Source organism: Rissa tridactyla, chromosome 1 (genome assembly GCF_028500815.1).
Source record: "Rissa tridactyla isolate bRisTri1 chromosome 1, bRisTri1.patW.cur.20221130, whole genome shotgun sequence".
Taxonomy (NCBI): domain Eukaryota; kingdom Metazoa; phylum Chordata; class Aves; order Charadriiformes; family Laridae; genus Rissa; species Rissa tridactyla.
In genome coordinates, this window is record NC_071466.1 from 134,196,655 (window position 1) to 134,219,436 (window position 22,782).

General features: G+C 40.3%; 1 protein-coding gene across 2 annotated transcripts in view; it reads right to left on the reverse strand.

Moving 5' to 3' along the window:
* Positions 1 to 22,782, reverse strand: part of LOC128910749 (ephrin type-B receptor 5) — a 74,393-nt gene that overhangs the window by 44,083 nt on the left and 7,528 nt on the right. For both annotated transcript variants that reach the window (XM_054204378.1, XM_054204368.1), the window contains exons 2-3: positions 11,611 to 11,829; positions 747 to 811 (exon numbers count right to left, since the gene is read on the reverse strand). In XM_054204378.1, coding sequence (XP_054060353.1) covers positions 747 to 811; positions 11,611 to 11,704 — 159 coding nt within the window. In that variant the 5' untranslated portion in view covers positions 11,705 to 11,829. The remainder of the gene's footprint in view (positions 1 to 746; positions 812 to 11,610; positions 11,830 to 22,782) is intronic.

A 22,782-nucleotide genomic window follows, 5' to 3' on the forward strand; every position in this document is an offset into this window, starting at 1 on the left:
CTGAAGCGCCTCTTCTATGAAGATGGGCTGAGAGAGTTGGGATTGTTCAGCCTGGAGAAGAGAAGGCTCCAGGGAGACCTTATAGTGGCCTTCCAGCACCTGAAGAGGGCCTGTAAGAAAGCTGGGGAGGAGCTGTTTGCAAGGGCATGTAGTGATAGGACGAGGGGCAATGGCTTTAAACTAGAGCAGGGTGGGTTTAGATTAGACATGAGGAAGAAGTTCTTTACAATGAGGGTGGTGAGACACTGGAACAAGTTGCCCAGAGAGGTGGTGGAGGGCCCCATCCCTGGAGACATTCAAGGCTTGATGAGGCTCTGAGCAACCTGATCTAGTTGAAGATGTCCCTGCTTACTGCAGGGGGGTTGGACTAGATGACCTTTAAAGGTCCCTTCCAACCTAACAGATTCTATGATTCGATTCTATTCTATTCTATTCTATTCTATTCTATTCTATTCTATTCTATTCTATTCTATTCTAGTTAGTCCATGTGAAAGGATTGGCTGGAGACCTCATGAGTATTTCTGAAGGAGGGTGGAAGGAAGGGGGTAAGGATGTGGCAATAGTATCCCACCTAGTATCCTTCTCTCTTACCAATCTGGATTTGCACAATGTACCACGTTCAAATTGTTCATATGTACAACATCCATAAAACATGTCTCATTGGTTCCAGTTTCCCTTTCTTCATCAATGCATATACACCTTCTCAGCAAAGGTGCAGTCAAAAAGATGACAAGGGAAATGCTTACCCCATCAGAAGGGTGGGTGGTCCAGCCAATCTCTGAGGTCTCTCCAGTTGTATCCAGAAGTATTTCTGTTTATATTAAAAAAAATAAATACATTTTAAAAAGTGTTTTGTGCTTTTCCAAGCCAGACTAAAATCTCATCTGTCTCTCACAAGATTGTCTCTGAAAAAAAACCCCAAAACACGTCTTGTAGAGGGCTTCCACACATCCAGAATATACATTAATGTTTTGAGATTAAGTATGACAGGCTACATCCATACTAGCAGATTAAGCAGCGCCAACACAGGCACAGAGGCACTAGGCATGTAATCCTGCTAACTCACGGTCAGCAAGTTGCTTGGCAATATTCTGGCCAGACAAAAACTTTCCCAAGGCAAAGTTTAAGCACACTGACAGCATGGAGCAGAGTTATCACAATAAGCAGTACAGATGAGGCCACCCCCTTTTTGGAAAGGAAAGGGTGGGACAGAATGATGAGTTATATGAATGCATGCCAGTCTCCTCAGGACCACGGCTGTCCATTTTATTTGCAGGTGTAAATGTGGGCACAAGGCCAAGGCACTTTTGTTTCCATCTCTGGAACTGAATTTCTGTGGGAATTTAGGATGATGACCTAGTTGATCCTGTAATGGATTCACTTTGTTCTGGAGCTGGGCATTAGGCTGCAAGTCCTCCTATGAGTCCCGTTTTTATCAGAAAATCAGTATTAAATAGTGTCTTGCATTAATACCACTCAGGAGTAGGGTACCTGCAGAACTTCACAGGCCTAGTTTATTCCCACGACTAGTCTGCATTACCATTGCTATTTAATTTACCACTGGAGACAGGTACTAGTCTTGACTGCTCTTGGAGATGTTATTCTCTGTTCAGGCACAAAGAAATACAGAAGAGAATGTGACAGTGCAAGCTATACACATAGTATTTTCCAGAAGTGAATGTCAAGGTCCGAGACCACCCTGGAAGTCACTGGTATGCAAGCATGTGCACTTTTCCGGGTACATTTACAGTGAGGACATAGGGAAAGAAAAAGACTCTATCAAATAGGTATTTACATGCGTTGATACATACTGTACAAATTGACTGCTTTTTTTTAAATTCTGGGAAGTCAGTCTCTTCTGTCTGCTTAATTTTCATTTTTCTATATTGTGTCTTTGTTTAGAAAAAAAAACACAAAAAAAACCAACAAAAAAACCCCAAACAAACAAAAAATCGAAAACCAACATGAATATCCAGCTTATTTCCAAACAGGCTTAATTATTCCCCTTGCAAAGGTTTAACAACGTGATAGTCCCCTGTTTTACACAGGGGAGATCCTCAATAGCTTCTGTTTCCAAATTACAGATTGCTGACTTCACTATCCCCATCAGCGCTGCTGGGGATTCACTCCACATTAATCAGCAGAAAGGAAAGACTAGACTCATCCTGAGGCAGACATGATCAAGTGAGCAAGTTTATCCAGACCTCAGGCTTCATCGATATCCCCGAACTGATGTTGCCTATATTCCTACAGGAGTCAATGTATTTCTTAGACCTTCCTAAGCAGCCAATGCAGTTCCTTGCTCCAAAAGCAGTGCAAACTATCTGGGTTGGCTTGCCAGAACTGGAAAGAGCTACTGGTTACAGTTAAAGCACAACCCCACTGAAATTGCCTAACAAACCTCAGGAAGTGCTGAGCAGCTCAGTACTTGAGGATAGCTCAGCTCAGATGGCTCCTCTGAGTGGCAAAACATCTGTGAAAGCCCTATGCCTCCTTGAAGTTTAGTCTTCCCCTAGGCTGTCCTGGCAGCAGAGGGACTTGGCATTCCCCCCTTGCACATTACTGTCTCAATTGCACAGTCTGGCACAGGGGTTGCACTCCGTCATGTCAGTACTCAGCCACTAGATTCTCAAACATGGCTTTGATATGCTGGAATAATATACTATGGTAATTTTTCAACAAAGAAAGAACATTTTTTCTAGTCAGGTCTGAGTCTCCCATTCACCAAAGTATAATGCAACTATCCCGTGGACACTCTAGGAGAAAATAAAATAGAGAAAAATTTAGTCAGGGTATGGGAAGCCGGACAAAAAGTGAGAAAGGAAAGAAGAGGAGAGAAAATAGAGAAGACTTGCTTAGCAGCCTGGGCTCTGCCATGACTAGCAGGAAGCGTATTCTCCAGAGGGCTTCTCACCAGTGAGCAAGGTAATTTTTATCAAGCACATGAATACTTCACAGGCGAACAGACAGAGGCAGCCCAAAGCAGACAGAACTGCCCCTCTCACAATGAATACTTTAAGTCAGGAAGCATTAGAAAAATAAGGAAAGTAAACAAGAATGTTGTGTGCATAAATCTCATTTGTGACCCACAGTCAGAAGTCCCTCATTATTTTTCTTCTTTTTCTCCCTTTCCTACTGGCTGTAGGCCTTGAAGCAGATCCCCAGTCACACTAGCTGCATGTGCACTTGTAAATCCAACAAGCTGTTAGACTACGTTCTGAGGACAAAAGGCACGGTATAGCTCATGTTCACATGGCTGAAAACTCCAACCCCACAGAAGTGCATGGTGGCACCCAAACAATCTCTCAGGAATGGTCCTTGGTCCATCCCAACCTCTGACCTACACCTAGGCACTGTTTAGGAGAAGGTTAGCTGGCATGGGCCAAACCCATGACTGTGCTAGTAACTTAACAGTATGAATGAGCACATACCAGTGTACTGGTATAAGCCTTCACTCTGCCACTTTATTAGTACTGATGTAGCATTCTACATCCTCAGTGTGCTGGGCCAGACCAGTATTCTGCCGCTCTTCAGTGCAGATAGCAATGGTCTGTTCATCTGAATTTACCAACCTGGAATAAAAATGGCTTACACCCTTTCTATTTTGCTCAAAATCAAGGGTATTGTATTATCAGATCAGACCCAGGCCCAGGACAGTCCATGATCCTGCTAGAGACAGCACTTCTTGAGGCGACCTCAGAGTACCAACAGAACAATATTCCACTATGGATTAAAAATAAGGAATAACCAAGGTATCTGAGCAATCTGGAGACTTCTAAACACACAAAACAATAGCAATTCTTCTTTGACTTCTGCTTTAATCTTACACTTTTGAAGAATGAGATTCCAATTTCTTATTAAGACTGCTATTTTAGTACAAAGAAGAGAAAAAAAGCCGATGAGAGATTCTCCTATACTTGTCTTCCCTAAACTAAAAAAAAACCATCATCTTTTATAGCAGAGTCAAATGGATTCATTACACTCTTCTTAAAACAAAATTCAGAATTAACTAAACTCTCATTTCAGTATCTCCTCTGTTCTTGCAGGCCAGAAAGGGTGAAAAAAAAACCCCACAAATACTTATGCTAGTACCAGCCTATACTGATGCCACAAACCAATCTCTTGAGCTGCACTATACTATAATGCCAGCGTCAAGATCAATTGGGCAGAGGTTGGAAGTTGCTATTACAGATCAGACTGTTCAGAATAGGTATGTTAATGTTTTTCAGATTTTGGTTAGCCTATATTCAAGCAAGACACTCTAGTGCTTGTCTTACACGCAAAATTTTCCCCTGATGCAAGAGGATGACAATTCACCCAAGGACGATCAACTGTTGGACAAACTTCATGAAGGCAGAGATGGCCTAACAGCTTTCCGGATTGCAAAAATGGCCTAACAGCTTTCTGGATTGAAGAACACTTGTCCTCAGTGTCTTAACAGTGGAGTGGTGCAAGAGGGAATTATACAACCCAAGTCTAGGCAAACTATAGCCACTGAGTAGAAAGCTGATCCTAAGAAGACAGCAAAAGGATCCTTTTACCTGTGGGATGAGGAGCTGGTGCTAAGAATGACCAGATCATAGGATCGCAGAATGAAACAAGCTGGAAGGGAGGTAAAGAGGTCATCTTGATCAACACGCCTCTGCAGGCCAGGCTAAACTACAGAAGGTTGCTCAAGGCCTTGTCCAGTTGAATTCTGAATATATCTAATTGTACACACGTAATGGTAGATAAGGCAAAGGGCACTAGGGTAAAAGGTAACATTCAGAGAGTTTGCTTTGCTATGCAGCTGAATGCCCCAAGCAGCAAAGCTCCCTGGGCTTACAGACTTCTTGAAAACAACTGAAATATTACTGGGCTTATTCTGCCTTGTATGATCATGCCTTGAACATGAACATGTAGGAAGACTGTGAATGCTCTCTACGAGGGCTGGAAAGAGAAAGAATTCTCTGGGCTCGTGCAAAAATATTGTTAGGGGTTGCCCAGTCCAGTAACCTCACATAAGCAAGGCTGCTGCAGCTCCATGTCCGCACGTCCAGCCAATAGCAAGGCTGAGTGGATATTCCCAATAGGCACACGCACAAATACATGTAGGCACTGCACATATACAAATGGCCAGCCACAAAGATCAACACAGACAGAAACACTCACCAGTCATGCAAACAGAAATAGCACCACTAATGGCCTCATTCTGCTCCCCTTTCTGGCTGGTCAGGATGAAGGTCTGTTAGTGGGAAATATATATGCATTTATATACAATACGGATGCCTGCAATAACTGTTCTTAAACATTCAGTATCCAGTAGCTAACCTCTGTGTCCGCAGACTTACCATTTGCTGGCACCTGCGCATACAAGCACCTGAAGCTTGTAGCCCAACTCCTGTTCCTAGTATTCAGACACCCTCACTCACTGATACATCCCTCCACACACACACACAGAGGTTCGTTATGGATCCTCTACTAACTGGTTTAGGCATGCGGTCTACCCAGTAGCTGGCCCTGGATTCTTCTTCTCTTAGGTTGCTGGCACTTGGACATGTGAGCCACCAAGGCCCTCAGCCCGTTGCTGTAGTGCTGCCCCACTCCACGTAACCCCGCTTACATATACAAGCATACGCACAGCTACACGCACTATAGATCCCTCCAGTAACCGGCCTTAGACACTTAGCCTTCCCAGGAGCTGGCCTTTGATCATCCTGTCTCCAGTTGCACAGAGAAACACAATATACAGATAGGGCTCTCAAAGAACCCCCAGAACTTATGGTCTCCCCACTAGTTGGTCTGGACCTCCTGATCCACTAAGGAGATAGTTCCTCCAGCTGTCTCACTCACAGAGACACAGACACACAAACAGGTGTCTCATTCATCCCCCACACTCTCTGGTCTCTCCCTGGCTTCCCAACCCACTTACTCTACTAACCAGCTAGTCTGGCTTGGTATTTGCTAGAGATCACAGACTCAGTCATATATGCTCACTCACTCCAGTTGCTGGCATCACAGATATGCAGATCTTATGACCTATGGTAAAACGTGAGTTCCTGGCACTTGATTTTCATCATTTCCAGGCTCTCCAGTTACTGGCAGCACTGACACATGGGCCCCTATGACCTGTGGTTCAACTCCAGTTGCTGGCATTTAAATGTCCATATACACACATACACACAAAATAAAGCCCCCTCATCCAGGAAACTAGTGAAAAATTGAACTTCAGAAGAAGATAGGATAGACTGTGGTGATCAGGTGCAGATTAAGGCCTCACGGGCATACTGACCAACAGCCTGTTTACACATGACTGGGCCCTTATCTCTCTTATTTTCTCACATTTGATCCTCCCCGAAACCACCTTGATCCCCCACTTTCCCCACCTACGGTTCTCTTCCTAAACAACCCACAGTAAGTTTTGCAGAAGCCACAGATGATCCTTCCTACATCCCATAATAAGTTCCTGTGCCCCTGTTGGTAGTAACCCCCCTCAATCTGCAAGGTGTTCCCGAGAGAGCTTCCACTGACTTATCTTAACGGGTTCCATTCCCGCTCAATGGGCTGATCACATTCCTGTGATAGCCCTAGGAGAGGTTGGGTGCTTATTCTCTATTAGGTTATTCGGGTTCCCCTGCTTTTCGTTGTTCCGCTTTGCTCCTCTGAGTGTGAGGAGTGGAGCCTTTTATCACGCAACCGAACAAATACATTTATATATGGGGGCTATCACTTGGAGACAGAATACAGTGAAACCTTTGGGAAGCCTTAAATACACTTGAACTTCCTCCAAAACTAAACAGCTATTGTGATGAAGTAACTAATATATCAATGGCTAGTGACACATGCAACTGTAACAAGAATTTTGTTTTTCAAGAATAAGGTGATGAAACGAGTGAAAATCCAAACAAAAATAGCCAAAACCCCCCAGTTGTTCATAACTACTCAATACAAAGATTGTTGTTAATTTTTAACAAAAAATGTCTTCTTCACAGTTCAGCTATGACTTAACATGAAAAAGCAAGCTACAGAGTTAGAGAATATGCCTCCTAATGTAAAGAGAATATATACAACCCTACCCTATATGAGACAAATTAGTTTGATTTTTTTCTTGGATAAATCTACATTGTGAAGTCATTCCTGCAATGAATGTTCCTGGTTTACTTTTGTACTCATATGCAATTAATAAAAAAAGCTATTTGGAGTTAATGGGATACGTATTTAGTGAGTTCCATGAAGTATAATATATTTTAACTATTTGCTATGTCAGAGCAAAATGCTGACACTATCAGAACACTGAAGTTTTCATGCGCATGGAGTAATTCTCACACCCCAATCAGGAGTTATGTACCGTCTGTGAAAGAGAGAAATGATGGCCAAATGATCTAAGATATGGAAATACACAGCTATTTGCAAGGTAGCACAGCTTTTAAGCTTTATGAACGACTGTATTTTTCTCTTTACCTCCCCTATTCTTTTGTTAAAGCTCTAGGGAAACTGCCAGGATTAGCATGTCGCACTAATTCCTCTGCTGATGTCAGGAAATGCAGACATCAGGAAATTTAAAAAAAAAAAAAGACATTAAATGCTTAGTTTCAACTTTGAATAAGCAATCAAATTAAATTATTATCTACAGCTTTCCTAATAATATAATATAATAGGTATTCTTACGCAGCTTATGAGATTCATTCTGCAAACACCCACTATTGAGTCTAGAACTTATCCAACTGCCACTGCCATCAAACTGGCTACTTTTGATGACAGTACAGCGTGATTTTTAAAGTTTAACTATGTTTTCCTGCTTATTTTTTTTTTCATAAACATTAAAAAGGGAGCTTGGATCTTCCAAAGTTTCAGTGAAACATATACTGAAAGTCCCAGATGCTGTGTATTATAAGAACGCTATTCCTTTTCTTTGAAGTTTTAATTAACTTTTAATGTAAACACTGTTAGTTGCAGCATAAATAGCCTCTACTGTCCTACTGGCCTGCAAGCAGCAAGAGCTAGCCTGCAGCCTGTGAACAGTTTCAACAAAGGGCTATGGTACACACCTGGGAACAGGGATGTCCTACCATGAGGACTACAGAGTAATGTATTATGGGAGAAAACCAACCAAGTAGAGCTGCTGAGACTGACCAATGGGATAACTCAGACACCCCTCCCCTTACAAACAAGCCCCACGTCCATCTCAGTCCCATTCACCTTCTGAATGTCTACAACAGAAGATACCTCTGCCCTGGGCTTTTCAAGCACGTGGCAAAGATTCTGGCATGCAGGGAAGCGTCAGTGACAGAACTGGGAAGAACATAACGGAAAATCTTTGCTAGGATTTTAATAACTCATGTGAATCGCAAGCAACTGAAATAAAAAGTTAATTTTAATTTTTTTCCCCTGAAGTAAAATAACATCCATTTAAACCTTTCTTTGTACATAATGAAACAAAAGGCAATGGTATTTTTTAGTCTAAAGATTACCTTTGAGGAAGGTAATAGTTTTCCTCCACTTCAAAATCAAGCCAATTTGAGCAATCAATACATTACTTCCAATAACCCAAGATGACAACCAGTTAATAGAAAAGATAGGGGAAAAATGAAATAAGAATACCCGACCTCAAAACCTTTTCCTTGCGTGTTCCCTTTTGCCAAGGAGACACTTTTAATGCAAAAAGTTTCTACCAAAGCAGAATAATTATCCTCTTTATCTTGAACTTCCAGAAGATATTTAGAAAGGCTGTCCAGCCATTCTGCAGGCTGGAGAGCTTGCTGTAAAATAAATGCAGTCACTCACATGCAGAACACATCATTCCTTTGGAACATACTTAATGAGTTCTGCAAAATGAACTCCACTTGTGTTTACAGCTGTAAACATCTATAACTCAGTCAAAGCAAAACCAATATTCCACAGAAAATGTAAGTCTGTGCCCTAGTAAGAGCTATTTCATTAGCAAGTTAACACTTGCTCTCAGCTATTTTGACTGTAGCGCATCAGGCATTCTTAAATTCTATGCTTCACTAACGTTTACAATCAGAAAGGCTGACCTACAAAAATGCTAAATGAAAAACTGTAGACAGTAATTCCATACTTATATAGATACTCACAGAAATAACATTTCAGTGTATTTTTTAATGTATTTTTGAGAAAAAGGAAAAAATCTATTTTTGCACCCAGCTCAAAAATAGTGCTCCCCAAACTAAAACCTCAAAAACTCTTGCAGAGCCATAAACATTGGGAAATGAAATCTTAATGAAAACTTTTGTGCAATCTTGTTTCCTTTCATAAAGCTAAAATAATAAGTTTACAAATGTCTTCTGTTTCCAAAACAGTTTTCCCTCATGCTTCCCATGCAGGTTTTTTTTTAGTCTAAAAATGGTGTCTGGAAAATTTTGGACAGACATGTTCATTCCTAGTGAAATCACTGTGTCCAAATACTAGATCTGTATCAAATAAGTTCAGCCTAATGATTCATTTTTATGTATTAAAAACAACAACAATAATAACAACAGAAACACCTTCAACTGCTTACAAGAACTTCTTTACTTCTGAGTCATGAAGGGGTTTAAAGTCCCATTAGGTCCTGTAAAAGGGTACTGCCTTCCTTATTTCTGAAAAGCATTCCACATAAAAGTATTTGCTCCCTTCATAATGCATAGAAAAATGGTTTGAATGCTCTGACTACTTTTCTTCTCTCCACAGCTTCTTCTTTTTCTGAAGGATTTATTCTGAAAGCTTCTTCTTTTCTGAAGGATTTACATTAAGGTTTTATCAATATTGTTTTTCCCCTGTTAGAAAATTTCAAACAAAGCTTAGTTTGAGACAAAAAGTGATTTACATTCGGACTGCTTAAATCTAACTCAAATGCCTGAGAAACACTTGGAGAAAAATTACCTTGATTGATTTTCCCACTCAGTCAATCCTCTACAATTAGAGGCAAGATGTATTCTAGACACCACCTAAAACTTCTAAGAAACCTTATAAAAACTAAAGACCAAACTGGATATTCCCTATATTTTTCAACTTGAATCTGAAACATGAAGTTCAAGTTTCCACTACATATAATAATGCATCAATGAAACGGCCATGGGCCTTTTTTCTTCCTTAAAACCAAAGCTTTGTATATAGTTATCATCAGGCTTTCCTTCCCCTAATGCATAATTTTTCTTTGCCTGTTCACCACAACAAAAATACTTACCTCTGAGATGCAAATTAGCTTTGGAGTGCAATCCTAGGATCATGTAGTACAGTCACAATGCAAGGTGCTGACTCCCCTGACTCTGAGTTGAGAGTTGAAATTCAGCTCATGGGCAACTGTGCTATTTGATCTCCATAGGCAGAATTTTACTGTCCTATTTTAATCCAGGCAATTCAACCATGAGATCTGTGAAGCTGTATCACAGAGTGTTTTCTATATTCTTTTATCTCTACAAACTTACAGGAAGGATCACTGAATTCCAAAAACGTAAGTTCCTCAAGGCATCACTGAGTTACTTTATATTTGCAGAGAATGGACATTTTCTCTCCCTTTTTCTATCTCAGTTCCTCTACCAGTTACACTAAGGAATAACATAGTACTTCGTAAAATCATTTTTGAATCAGCACTTAACAGAGTTGCAGAGATTTAAGAATTTGTATTACAATCTTACATCAATTATTTCCTCTCTGCATTCCCCTCCTATTAAGAGAAGCGATACTTTAACAAGCTTTTCTTTTCACTAGTAATAAGAAAAAAAAACAATATTTTTTTCTTCCAAATCTTCACTCTCTTTTTCTTAGACCTCACACTATTCTCCTTTCCCTTACTCCAGGTCTTTCCTTCCTTGCCTCCCTTTCATTCCCTCTCTCCCTCCCCTCCTTTATCAGAGGCTTTCACATCTGCAAGAGATGAACATTCATCACAAAGCGGTGCAGTTCATTGAGCACATGTAGCTGCAAGGATGTTTCTTGGAACAAACAAAAGGATTGTTTACAATACCTCTGCCCTTCTCTGACTCTCTCCTGTAGCTCTCATTTTATCTCCTGCTCTCATCACCCTTCCTCCTATAACTTGTTCTTTCTTCTCACATTTTCTGGGCCTCTCTTTTCCCCTGCCCACCTTTTCTCTATCCTGTCTTCACTGCTTTCTACCTCCTCTCCTCTGCTGGCTGAACACAAACTGCCTGTTCTTGTTAATGCAAAGCATTCTCTCCATATCTGTTATATAAGGCAAGTTGTTCAGATGGCAGAGACAAAAATACCGGATTTCTGCTCACTGGCTGCTGCCTTGTAGAACAGCATAAACATCGAGAGATTGTTTCACAAAACAAACAGTGTGCAAGAACAGGAACACAAGAATCAAATACATGCAAAGCATAAACAAGGATCTTATTCCCAGGGCAAAAAAATTATTCTTTCAGACTGTCACCTCTGAGATAGCTAGTAGAAATGTTTATTAATGGTCCTTCATAAGAAGGTTTGCCCGTCCCACTAGAAACAATATTAATATCTTTTTACATCTCATGAGATGTGATCAACCTTCAAATAGAAAGACGTGCTCAATGCTCATCTGAACTAGGATACGCATACTGGAGAACACACTTTTTTTTTTCTCTCTAGAGAAAACTTACTTAAGATGTTGCATTATATAAAATCTGTTCTTACCTTCTAGCGAGGTGACTAGATGAAAGAAGCAGACCATCCAGAGCCAACCCATTCCTGCCACTCTTCTTGCACTGATGCCAGCATTAGAATACATGAAGATTCTCTGTAGATACCACCATCTCAAAAGAACACACACCACTCCCTTGAAATGGTCAGAAATTTCGTGGAGTGTTTTAATATCTTCCCAAATCAAAGCACAGACGCCTTCACAGAGAAATACTGGTTAAGAAAAAACAGAAGGTGGAAACGAAAATCAGGTCACAGTAATACAGAACTGGCAGTTTTTACACACCATCTCCATCATTTACTACTTCCGAGATACAGGTGAAAAAGAGTAGCACAGACCCAGTATTTACCCTATACCCACACCTCCCACCCCTCAAGACTTCAGCCCCAGTTGTTTTCAACCCTGACAGTATGCACAGATTTTGAGACTTTCATGGCATCAGTGAGAGTGGAGTTTCCAGATGAATGTTAATCCGTCCCACAATATAGACCGTATTCTTACTTAAGTCCTGACTCTGCATCTTTGGCAATGTCTCTTGGAAGGTGTCCGTTCCATTTCCCCTGCATGCTTTCCAAATTCTAGCTCTTATAATTTACACTTTGCGTTTTCAGGGGTCTGCAGGGCAGTAGCCAAGACAGGACAGTTTTTGCTGTTTCTGACAATACAAATCTTCACACCTGACAGACTTGTAACTGCATTTCAGATGCAGGCATTTGTCCCCGTAAGCATATGACTGTACAACGCTATTGAAGCTGGACAGTGTTTTTCCCATTAATATGTCGCAGGTGAGGAAGCAAACATTGTGATATTTGAGGTCAAATAGGGAGCCTGTGTTAGAGCCAGGAAAAGCTCACAAGTACAAATTTGTTGTCTTAAGTGGGAGAACATACAAACAAAACCAAACAAAACTCCACCGCCACCATTAAGAACCTGACATAAAGGCTTGTCTCACAGTCAGGGAGCAGCATGTGGCCTAATCCAGCACTGCATTAGATCCATCCAGCCCAATAATTTTGCTAAGCAAGGTATTTCTGACTCCATCTGCCCAATTCTCAGCCCACAAGAGAAATATCACGGTAATATGTAGGTTACATGCAAAAAGCCAGTATGTTTTGTTTCTTTAGGTGCTCTTTGCACAGAGCATTGAAAACACTTCAATGTCTTCAGTGAGACAGTGAAGCGTAGCTAAAGGGAAAGAAAAATGTCTCAGGCAATATAGAGAAATGGCTCAATAACCTGGCTGAAATACGGGAGAGAAGAGTTGTAATTAAAAGGGGCAGCTTCACTGCAATTATCTGAAAACCTAGCGAGGGGGGATTTGAGCAAGTTCAGCGCAGCAGAGAAAAAAGCAGCATGGGGAGTATGAGAAAAGGCAATGGAGTGCAATTTGATTTACCTTACTAAAGAGGGGGAGAAATTACTGGACAGGGTGGAATAGTTCTCTTACACTGTCCCTAATAAGAACGCAGAACACCAGACGCAGATAAACCAAACACACCCTAGGCATCACTAAAATGTAAGGAAACTTATGTTTCTTAAGTAAGGAAACTTACATTACTTAAGGGACCTCAGGAAGAAGCAAAAACTTTGATTCATTATTTATGAGGAAAAGGAAAAAGAAAAAATCAGTGAAGTATAACTGAGGAAAAATGAAGCTTAAATGGGAGGAATGATATAATTCAGGTACTACTTATTATTTTATGAAGTGCAGAAGAAAAACACCACTGGATGAAACTGTAAAAAGGAGACTATTCCGGGCTGAATGATCAGAAAACCCTTCTTTAGAGAAAGAACTATCCAAGCACACAGCAGTGTTCTCCAGGAACAGGGCTAAAGACTACTGCCCGAGACCGGGTACACTGGAATCAAGCCAGTCAATCTTCTACATGGAGATATAAATACTCAGCCTTTGTACTGCCAGTCAATACATAACACTGTAACACCTAAAAACTTTTCTTTTAGGCCAGCCAAGTCCTGAGAGATGGGGACTTTTAAACATTCATTTTGAAGGCAAATAAATGTAGAAACAGAGGTCAAATAAACCAAAGAAAACTTTCGTTTCAGTCAACGGGATAGTATTCATTCACAGAAGGTTTGAAAACAGCCCACAATTCAGGCCTTCTCAATGTCATGTAACTTCTGAGTGGCAGAACAAGAAACAGAACCCAAATATATTCTGGCTGCTGGATCTCAGGCCAAAGTCTTGAAATTACTAGGTAACATGTAAGGAGGAAATCATTTTGCTACCATAAAACAGATAGAACTGAAAAAACTCTGCTACCAAGAAGCAGACACAAAATCATTTCTGGCTCCAAGGAAACCAATTGTTCTCCTTCCCTCCCTACCTGCACATCTCTCTTACAACATCTGTTCAGCTTACCCTGGTAGACCCTGCATCCCAGCAAAGTTGCGCTGCTCTTCATGAGGCATCATACAGCCTTTTTCTGGAGTAGACTGGAAAATTATTTTTCCCTGAAATAAATTGTGGTTAAACCAAAAAGCCGGATTTGATTTAGCAGTTAGAAAGATAAATCTATCTTTCTTTTTTTATTTTTGTTATTCTGCCTCTTGCACACCTCAATTAAAAATGCTTACTCCACAATGAAGGACAGAGGATAACATTATGAAAGCATTTAAGGGAGAGTAGGAGGGAAGCGCTAGCCTCTCTGAATTAAAGAGTACCAAGCCCCTAAATTGCTAACCACTGCCCTGCCCTTCCCCCCAGCACTTGATGTGTGCAGAATTTGACTACACCCAAAGACACTCATCTTTCATTCTTCAGTTCTCCTACTATTTCTTCCCTACACCAAACTACTTAAACAGAAACCTCAAACCATTCTAACTTTTCAACCACCCTCTTCTCTTGTTCACACAAGCACCTCTCCATGGCCTTCTCAGCTTGTTACTTCTTCCAAAACTGCTTTCAGATGGATGACATCTCTTTGATACAGAATCCACTATCCCCCATTCTCTTCCAAATCCAGCTGCAGAGTAATACACCTTACCTGCACAGGATCCTTCAACAAACTTCCTTAAATTCCCCTTCTCATCTTCTCTCTCTCCCAGCTACATAGAACTTGCCACCCATGTACCAGCTGTCAATCCTTCCATAACGGATTCTAAACCATTTGGGGGCAATACTTCCTTGGCTAGTGGAATGATCTCCAACTCCTTGAAAGCCCTGAAAATCATAAAGCATCTGAAAAACATGACAGTTCCCGAGGATCCAAATGCCTTTTAATGATTCAACCCTATAAAACACTGAAGATCCCAAGCAGTCAGAAAAGATCATATTGCATTTGCTTTAGTACCAAGCTCCAAGAGACAGGAGATGGATGCCTCCAGGTTATCTGCTTACATTATTTACCAATCTGTGATGATTGTTTACTTTGGCACCATCACTGTGGTATCTGGATGACCAAAATCTAATTATGTTCAAGATTCCAAAAAGAGAAATGAATACAATTATCACTAGTATTTTCAAGAATCCTGGTTTCTTAGCTGAACAACCAGTGAGGGAGAAGAGTTCTTCGCAAAGCTTGTCAAGGCGAGTTTTGAACATCTACAAGGATGGAGATTCCTCAGTTTCTTTGGGCATCTGTTCCAGTGCTGAACTACTGGGTGGGGTTTTTTTTCTTCCTTATTTATAGTCAGAATCTCCCTTGCTCTCTTCTATTGCATATCTCAACAGAAGAGAGTCAGCTCTTGCCCAGCACCTCAAAGCTGCTTCTACACAAGACTGCAAACACAAACCACTTAAACCTCTTGAATGTGAGACATAGTATGCCTGGCTTAACTGGCACTGTTTGCAGCCTGTTTCTTCTCACCAGACAGAGACAGTGCTGTAATTTCTCACTTTTTCTGAATCCAGTCTTGAAGTGGGAACAGTTTAGTACGGTCTCCAGGCAAATGATGCTCAATGCTACAGGATAGACAGCAACAGTGCTCCCGTATGTACTAGGACAACTGACACTTGTACAGGTCTGTGCTTGTGAGATTTCTGTCACAAAGGGGGCTTGCTGTGTGCCCATCCTGTACCTAAACTGTGGCAAACATGAAATATTTCATGCAGCCAGTATCTCTGCAGCAGTTCCCTTATGCACATAAAGGATTCCCTCAAAGTTCAAGCACTGTCAAGGATGACACCTGAAGAGTGACAGGGCACTAAGTGTTGCTAAATGATTCAGCATTGATTCAAAATTCTCTTCCATCAGTGCATGTGTTTTTACTCAAAGGGAAGTAGATTTGCTCCTAGGTTTGTGTAGTCACTTTTTTTAGACTACTCCAGTGGCATAAGGCTTGAGTCTTGATGGAGCTGGTCATGCACGTGACAAGCCTAAGGGGGATCTCCTTAGAATGGACTACTTTTTTTCTTCTGAGTTTGCCTGGCACCCTGAGACTGATCAAGAACAGTGACAGCTAGATAAACTGTGTTAATTCTCGGCTGGCCACAGGTTCTGGTGGGCCTAAAGTTTAAAGAAAACCCTTGCTTTCTATCTGACCCTTTTGATTCCACCCATAAGTCTTCAGACAGACCTTTGCTGAAGCACATTCTAGCTTAGTATGCAGACAACATGTAGCCACAGATCAGAAAGCAATGCACATTGACCCTATTCCCCCCTGACAGATACCACCTGCAGAACCTGACCTCAAAGAGCAGTTAAGCATTCATCTGAACCATGCATTTGTCTGGCTCCTGCAGGACGAATTCGGGTATGCCTTTAGCACTAAGAAACAAGCTAGGATTGTTCAGGCACTGCACAAGTCTCCTAGAAAAAAGATGAGGGCCTGACAGGTTCTTCATCTCCATGAATGGAATGTAGCTGTTTCTTTGAGTTCTGTGAAATTAGAGCAAACAAGAGGCAGCAAGAACTACTAGTCACATAGCCCACGATTCCTACAGGAGACCTAAGGTCAGCTCCAATATTCTGTTCCCTAAAAGAATATGAGCTTCATCCACTGCAGAGAGGATGCTCCATCCCGCACTACTTTGCAGAAATCCCAGCTCTAATATTGGTCCAAGTATCTTGTTCCCAGGAAGCATGGAGGCAAATAGAAACAATGGTGCTGTCAACACAATATAAAAATTGTCAGTTCTTAGTGAAGAGTTCCTGACAGTCTTCCTTATATGAAGAGCACTTGTGTTTTTCAATGTGTAGTCAAGGGAACAACAATTCTGCAAGCTTTAGTGCAAACTACATTTCAAAACACAAGAAAGAACACTGAAGCAGATCAACATCCATCTAACGACAAGTTTCTCTAGGTCTCCAGTGCCAGGAAGAGGTTTTATTTGGAGACAGCTTGCAAGCCTAATCTCTATGTAGTCCAATCCCCTACTATTCCTCCAGCATCCACAAATACAAGACTTAAGTAGGGTTGATAGGGCATATACCCCAATCTATTCCCTTTAGTATGTCTTTATGAATTGATCTAATCCCTGTTTTGAACTTGCAACAGATTTGAAAAGATATCTATCCCTGTGCAACAAAGTACTTTTATGTATTTTAAATTGTTCTACTAACAGAAGCTGAAATCATAACAATGCCAGATTTTTACTTTTTCTCTTCCTCTTAACTGTCCCAAGAACTTTTCCAAATCATCTTGTTTCCTCCCACTGGGACAATGCTTCTTCCTCTTTCATTGTTAGCTGACTCCTCTAGGCGTATTTCACAGTAGAAATCATTATATGGGTATAGCTTCCCTTTGCTACCCTCAATTCAAGAGATTTCCCTCATATTTGTCATACTTTTTCCTCACACAAAGCATCTAGATGCAAAACAAATGCACCTCAAAAATTCTTCTGGGCAGAGAAAATGCTGTACCTTTGCAGGCACAATCTTTCCTCCTCTTGCATGTTTTGCACTATGACTCATAATAGCTTAATATTATTTCTCAGTGATAAGCATTAGAAAGATAAATAAGCACAGCACCTGGGAGAGTCAATAAACTACTATTCCAACGAATTTGTGCCGCACATTGATTCATCACTTTTAGGCAAAGTACAAAAAGAAGAATTAAAACTTCTTCTCATTCATGATAAACAGGGAACCATGATAACGTTATACACCAAGCAAGAGGCCTTCCCCCCTCCTCTCTCCCCAGCTCTCTTCTACTATAATTGCTCCTTCACCACTCAGATGCCCTTGCAACTAAGGTCACGCGTCTCACTAGGATAAATCTCACAATGCTGTTGTGAAAAGCTGTCACTCAATGCCTGTGCAAAACTGAGCATAACATAATCCTGCCTACCTTCTCTCTTAGGCAGTAATTACAGTAACTGCTATTCATAGAAATCTTTTTACACCCTAAACAGGAAGTGAATGGGGGGAGGACAACACATAATTTATCGCTCAGGGTTTTAATATTATGAAGTTAATGTGTTTTTCTTCAAAAAAAAAAAATCACTAGGGCACATATAGCAGCACAGAGAAATATTTAATTAAATATGTAAATCATTTGAATAATTGCTGTATATCCTTTTATCCTCTGTTACTATATGATATTATTTTGAATTACTCCAGAATACTTCAAAAATATCTAAGAGGAGAGTAGAAGCTGTAACAAAGCCTTGTGGATTTTTTATGGTCCATTCAGTTTATTAATTTAATTTTGAGAGAAAGGATCTAGGTACTAATGTATAACTAAGCTTAATGGAATTCTTCCTCAACAATGTACTTCATAAAAGATTTCCTCTAGCTGGCTTGATCATTTGTTCCTTACAGATTATCTAAACAGGGTTGTGTTGGTGTCTTTTGAGACTCTTTTAAGTTTACAATGACAATCCAAAGGTTGATTTTGAATGCTTTCCAAAGAAAGGGATTTATTTCCTTGTTTACCATGGAAACACCAGGAGTCTTGAAGCTGATCTTCCATGCTCTGATTATACATTTCCTAAGGGAATCCAAGTTAAGGACTTCCATAGCCCTTAAAGGGAAGAGATGCTTATTTTCATGAATTTTTATTAAGCCCTTGAGGCTCGGATAGGGTGCCCAAATTAGAAGCATAATCACTCAAACAACATCTACAGTCAGTGGACTGAGCTGAATCATCTTCAGTAGGTACCCAAGATCTGTACTAATTTAAAAAGGGAGCTATGGACTGCTAAACAGCCCCCTCCAAATGACTCCTTAGGTGCAGCCTAAAGATATCTGGGGAGGTTCTGAGCCTCTGTGCTGTCTTCTAACCCATACAGGTGGCCATGTTAGCATTTCTTTAGATAACCACAGTGTTTTCCTTTAAACGTCTCTTCTCTGCTACAGCACATACACTTGGCTAGAGATGCCTCACAGCTTTGTGACCCTGGTTTATCTTCCTAACCAAAGTTAATTCACCGCTTCCTTGTGTTTCCGCAGACTCTCTCAGTGCCTCCCCATCATGTTTCTGCTATGCCTAACAAGATGGACACTGATCTCTTGAAACTATTGCAATTTAAAAAAAAAAAAAATTTAATTAAAGATACAGATTCTTTCTTCCACCTGCTTACTAGGTATTTGAATTATATGCATATCTAGTACAACAAAGCTCCTGAATAAAATCTCTTCCCACCTCACAGGACTTGACTTAACTGACAATTTTTATAGCGATTCATGTACTTTTCAAAGAAACATGGGTAATTATACCCAAGTTTCTAACATTAACACCTGGAAGCAAAATCTCAGCTCTAGAATATTAATAACGTTATACAATGAAAAATGCGAAGAAATGCATTGTTGTATATGTTATCCATCACTGGTTGACAGAAACTCTCCTTAAAAATAATAAGAATTGGAGTGATACCAAAATTACTCCATTTGAATTTTCATACAATAAATAAAAGACTACAGAAAGAAGAGGGTGAAAAAGGATCAGCAGCATCCCATCATATTTATATATCTTTGATGGAAAGAGAAGATAACAGCAGTACCTACTGCATATGGTTCCCCTGTGCTCTTATCAATTTTACTCTAATTTCTCAACGAACTTCTTTCAGTGCAACTGTGCACAGATCCTTGCAATGCACTTTTATCTATGTGGAAGTAAACATGATGTTTTCAAGTATGATTTACCTTTAACAAGCATACTTTTATCTGTACAAAATGAAGACATAAGGCTTCAGAGAGGAAAAAAATAGGTAATTTACACCTCCCTGTGTAAAAGGTTGTATTTCCAAAATTCTAAGCACAGAATGTTATGTTTAGGGGATTCGACTTCAGTATCCCTGAAGATGGCCATATTACTAACTTCTAGGTGAACAAATTCTGCGGCAGTAAGAATTCTTTGACAATTGACAGTTCCTTTTCCAGTACAACTGGCAACAGCTAAATTTAAGTAAATGCTTCAAATTTCACAGTAATTTTATGACAGAACAAGTTTGAAAATACAAGGAAAAAGATGCATACTATTTTGTCATTAAAAAAGGGAAGGGAAATAAAACTTTTTCAGAAATAGTATTTAAACAAAAGATGTATGACGTAAAGATTATGTCCCTAAAATCATGTTCTCATCTACTCAGCAACGCTCACCTTGCTTCTTTTTAATCTGAAGTTAAAGTTTTATTATATACCGAGTTCAGATTGCTGATGGATGGAAAATGATAAAGAGGCCAAGCACAGTGTTAGCAATGGGCAGACAAGCCACGCCACAAATCAGACAAATAACCTTGACATTTGCTGACCAAGTCTGTGAGAGCATCTGCAAATCTGCATAGACAAACCAAGCACAGAGCTGCAAAAGGGCCTTAAAGGCACTGTCAGGATGCTGGAAAAGAAATCAAGGGCCTGAAGTGTTGGGTTGGGGGAAAACTGAGAGTGGCTTACAAAATAATAAATAGATAAGCCTAAGAAGGGGGATATTTCATACTAATGCTGTTTCCCATTTTAAACTAAGGATGTAGCCTAACATGGCATGTCTCGAAATATAGGAACCAAGACCTATGCACAAACACTCAAAACATACAATGGAGGGCAAAAAACAAACTGAGAATACTTTTCTTAAACTGCTCTTTGTGGACAAGAGCTTGCAAAGCCTTTTAGTGAGGACTAAGATTTTTTTCAGCTGTGGTAAAGAATGTTCATTTTTTGTAACAATATAATTAACTGTCTTCATGTCCAATTTTGCTTTTGACTTTTTGAGGGTTTTACTGTAAGGAACACTTAGCATAAGCAGAAAATGCGTGCTATTCATATTCACAGTGTCTAAACTTACGCTGTCTCCATTAGGAGACAGTGGCAGAACTGACAGTTCGTTAAAAGATAATGTTCATCTTCTATGGGAATTCCCTGCATTTTGAAATTGCCTTTCATTCCATGAGAGAAACTGGCATTTCAAAACAGACTACAGAAAGAACTAATAATATTACAACATCTTCATTTAAGTGCTGCTCACTCTTGTTATTAGCCTTCTTTCTGGCTTCAAGGAGGCTACTTGGGTTTTCAGAGAATGTGCTTCATGATTTAAGGGTTAATTATAACTACTTTTTTCCATTTTAATCAGTTTCACAGCCTTGGGCTGTCATAGAGCTTGGTTCTCAAATTGCTGGCAAATTGTATTTGCAGATAAAGCCTACTTACATTTTTAAAACTATTTAATTATTAGCATTATTTATCGTCAGTGTTTTTATTCCTGTTAAGAGAAGCAAGGAAAAAATGCTTCTTTGTAAAACAACAAGACAGAAAAGCACTGAAGCACAATCACTTTACTGATTTGCTAATTGCCCTGATCTTGCTGTCCAAACCTCCTCTGCCAGCCTCACTCCATGCAATTGATTACCAGCTAGCTTCCATCCAATTATACCTCCACACTTATTGCAAATATCAGTTTGCCAGTTCATAAGGTTGCCATAACAGAGGCCTGTAACATAAAATACTCCCTCAATGGAAGTGGGAATAAGAAATTATCTTCAGTCAAGCTGATTACCTTACATTTTGCTGACTACACAAACAGGCTATACAATACACAAGCTTTAGCTCCAGCATGCAAATTAGAGCGTTTGATGTGGAAATACATGCACAAAAGTAGGAAGCTATGAGGGAGAGAGAAAATGGCTCAGTGAAGACTTCTACCGCACAGTTTTCATCCTTATAGCACCACTGTTTGCCTAGATGGGAATTCTGTCTGATCCACCATTAGTTTGAGCCTCATGCTCCCATTAGGCACTAAACCAGTACAAAATAATCCTGCACTGCACTGATCATACTCCACAGAACTCCACATCCACACTAACTATAGTCTGTCTATAATCATTTTTGCAGGAGGTGTCACTGCATTGTGCAGTAACAGCAACTAGGGAGCTACATCCGCAGCAATCTCTCAAGGCGCTGTAAGAACACATGCACAGGAACTATGAAACCTAGAACTTATTCTGGGAAAACTTTAAGAAACTAGATGATTTCCCCAGTTCTGCTCTCTTCAATTCCAGTCTCCAAATCCATAATCTTCATTCATTTTTACAATGAGGGTGGTGAAACACTGGAACAGGTTGCCCAGGGAGATGGTAGGTGCCCCATCCCTGGAACCATTCAAGGTCAGGTTTGTCGGGACCTGATCTAGTTAAAGGTGTCCCTGCTTACTGCAGGGGTTGTTGGACTAGATGACATTTAAAGGTCCCTTCCAACCCAAATTATTCTATGATTCAGACTCAGTATCCTTTTCTCATAGTACATTGGTCTCATTGTTAAAATAACTGAACTGAGCAACGAGAACACACAATATAAGGGTCCTATTCAACTTCAGAAATATCTGACTTGGTCTTTAACACTGATTTTCTTTTACCTTTTGTCAATAGATATTTATTTAAAGGACAATATTAATGATTCATGCTGGTCCAAGGCTTAGACCAGGCTCTCACTTTGATTTTGGGAATCAGGTTGCCCAAAATTGGCTCTTGTCTAAGAGACAGCTGAGAGAGCAATGAGGCAGAAATGGCAGCTTGAAGAAAAGAAGTGACATCAAGGCTACAACAAAGAGAGAGATGACCTGGAAGGGAATGACTGGGTGAAACAATTAGCTGAGTTCAGTGAAGCATCATGGGGAGCCCACGTGTAATGAAAGCAGGTTAGGGAGCCCCACCAAAAATTTGAACTTGCCACTGGCAGAGCCTGCAGAGCAGCCAATTCCATTCCCGGCTCCTTCCCTCCTCCTCCATCCTACATTTCCAGTTTGTTGTTCCCACCCTCAGGAAATAGGAA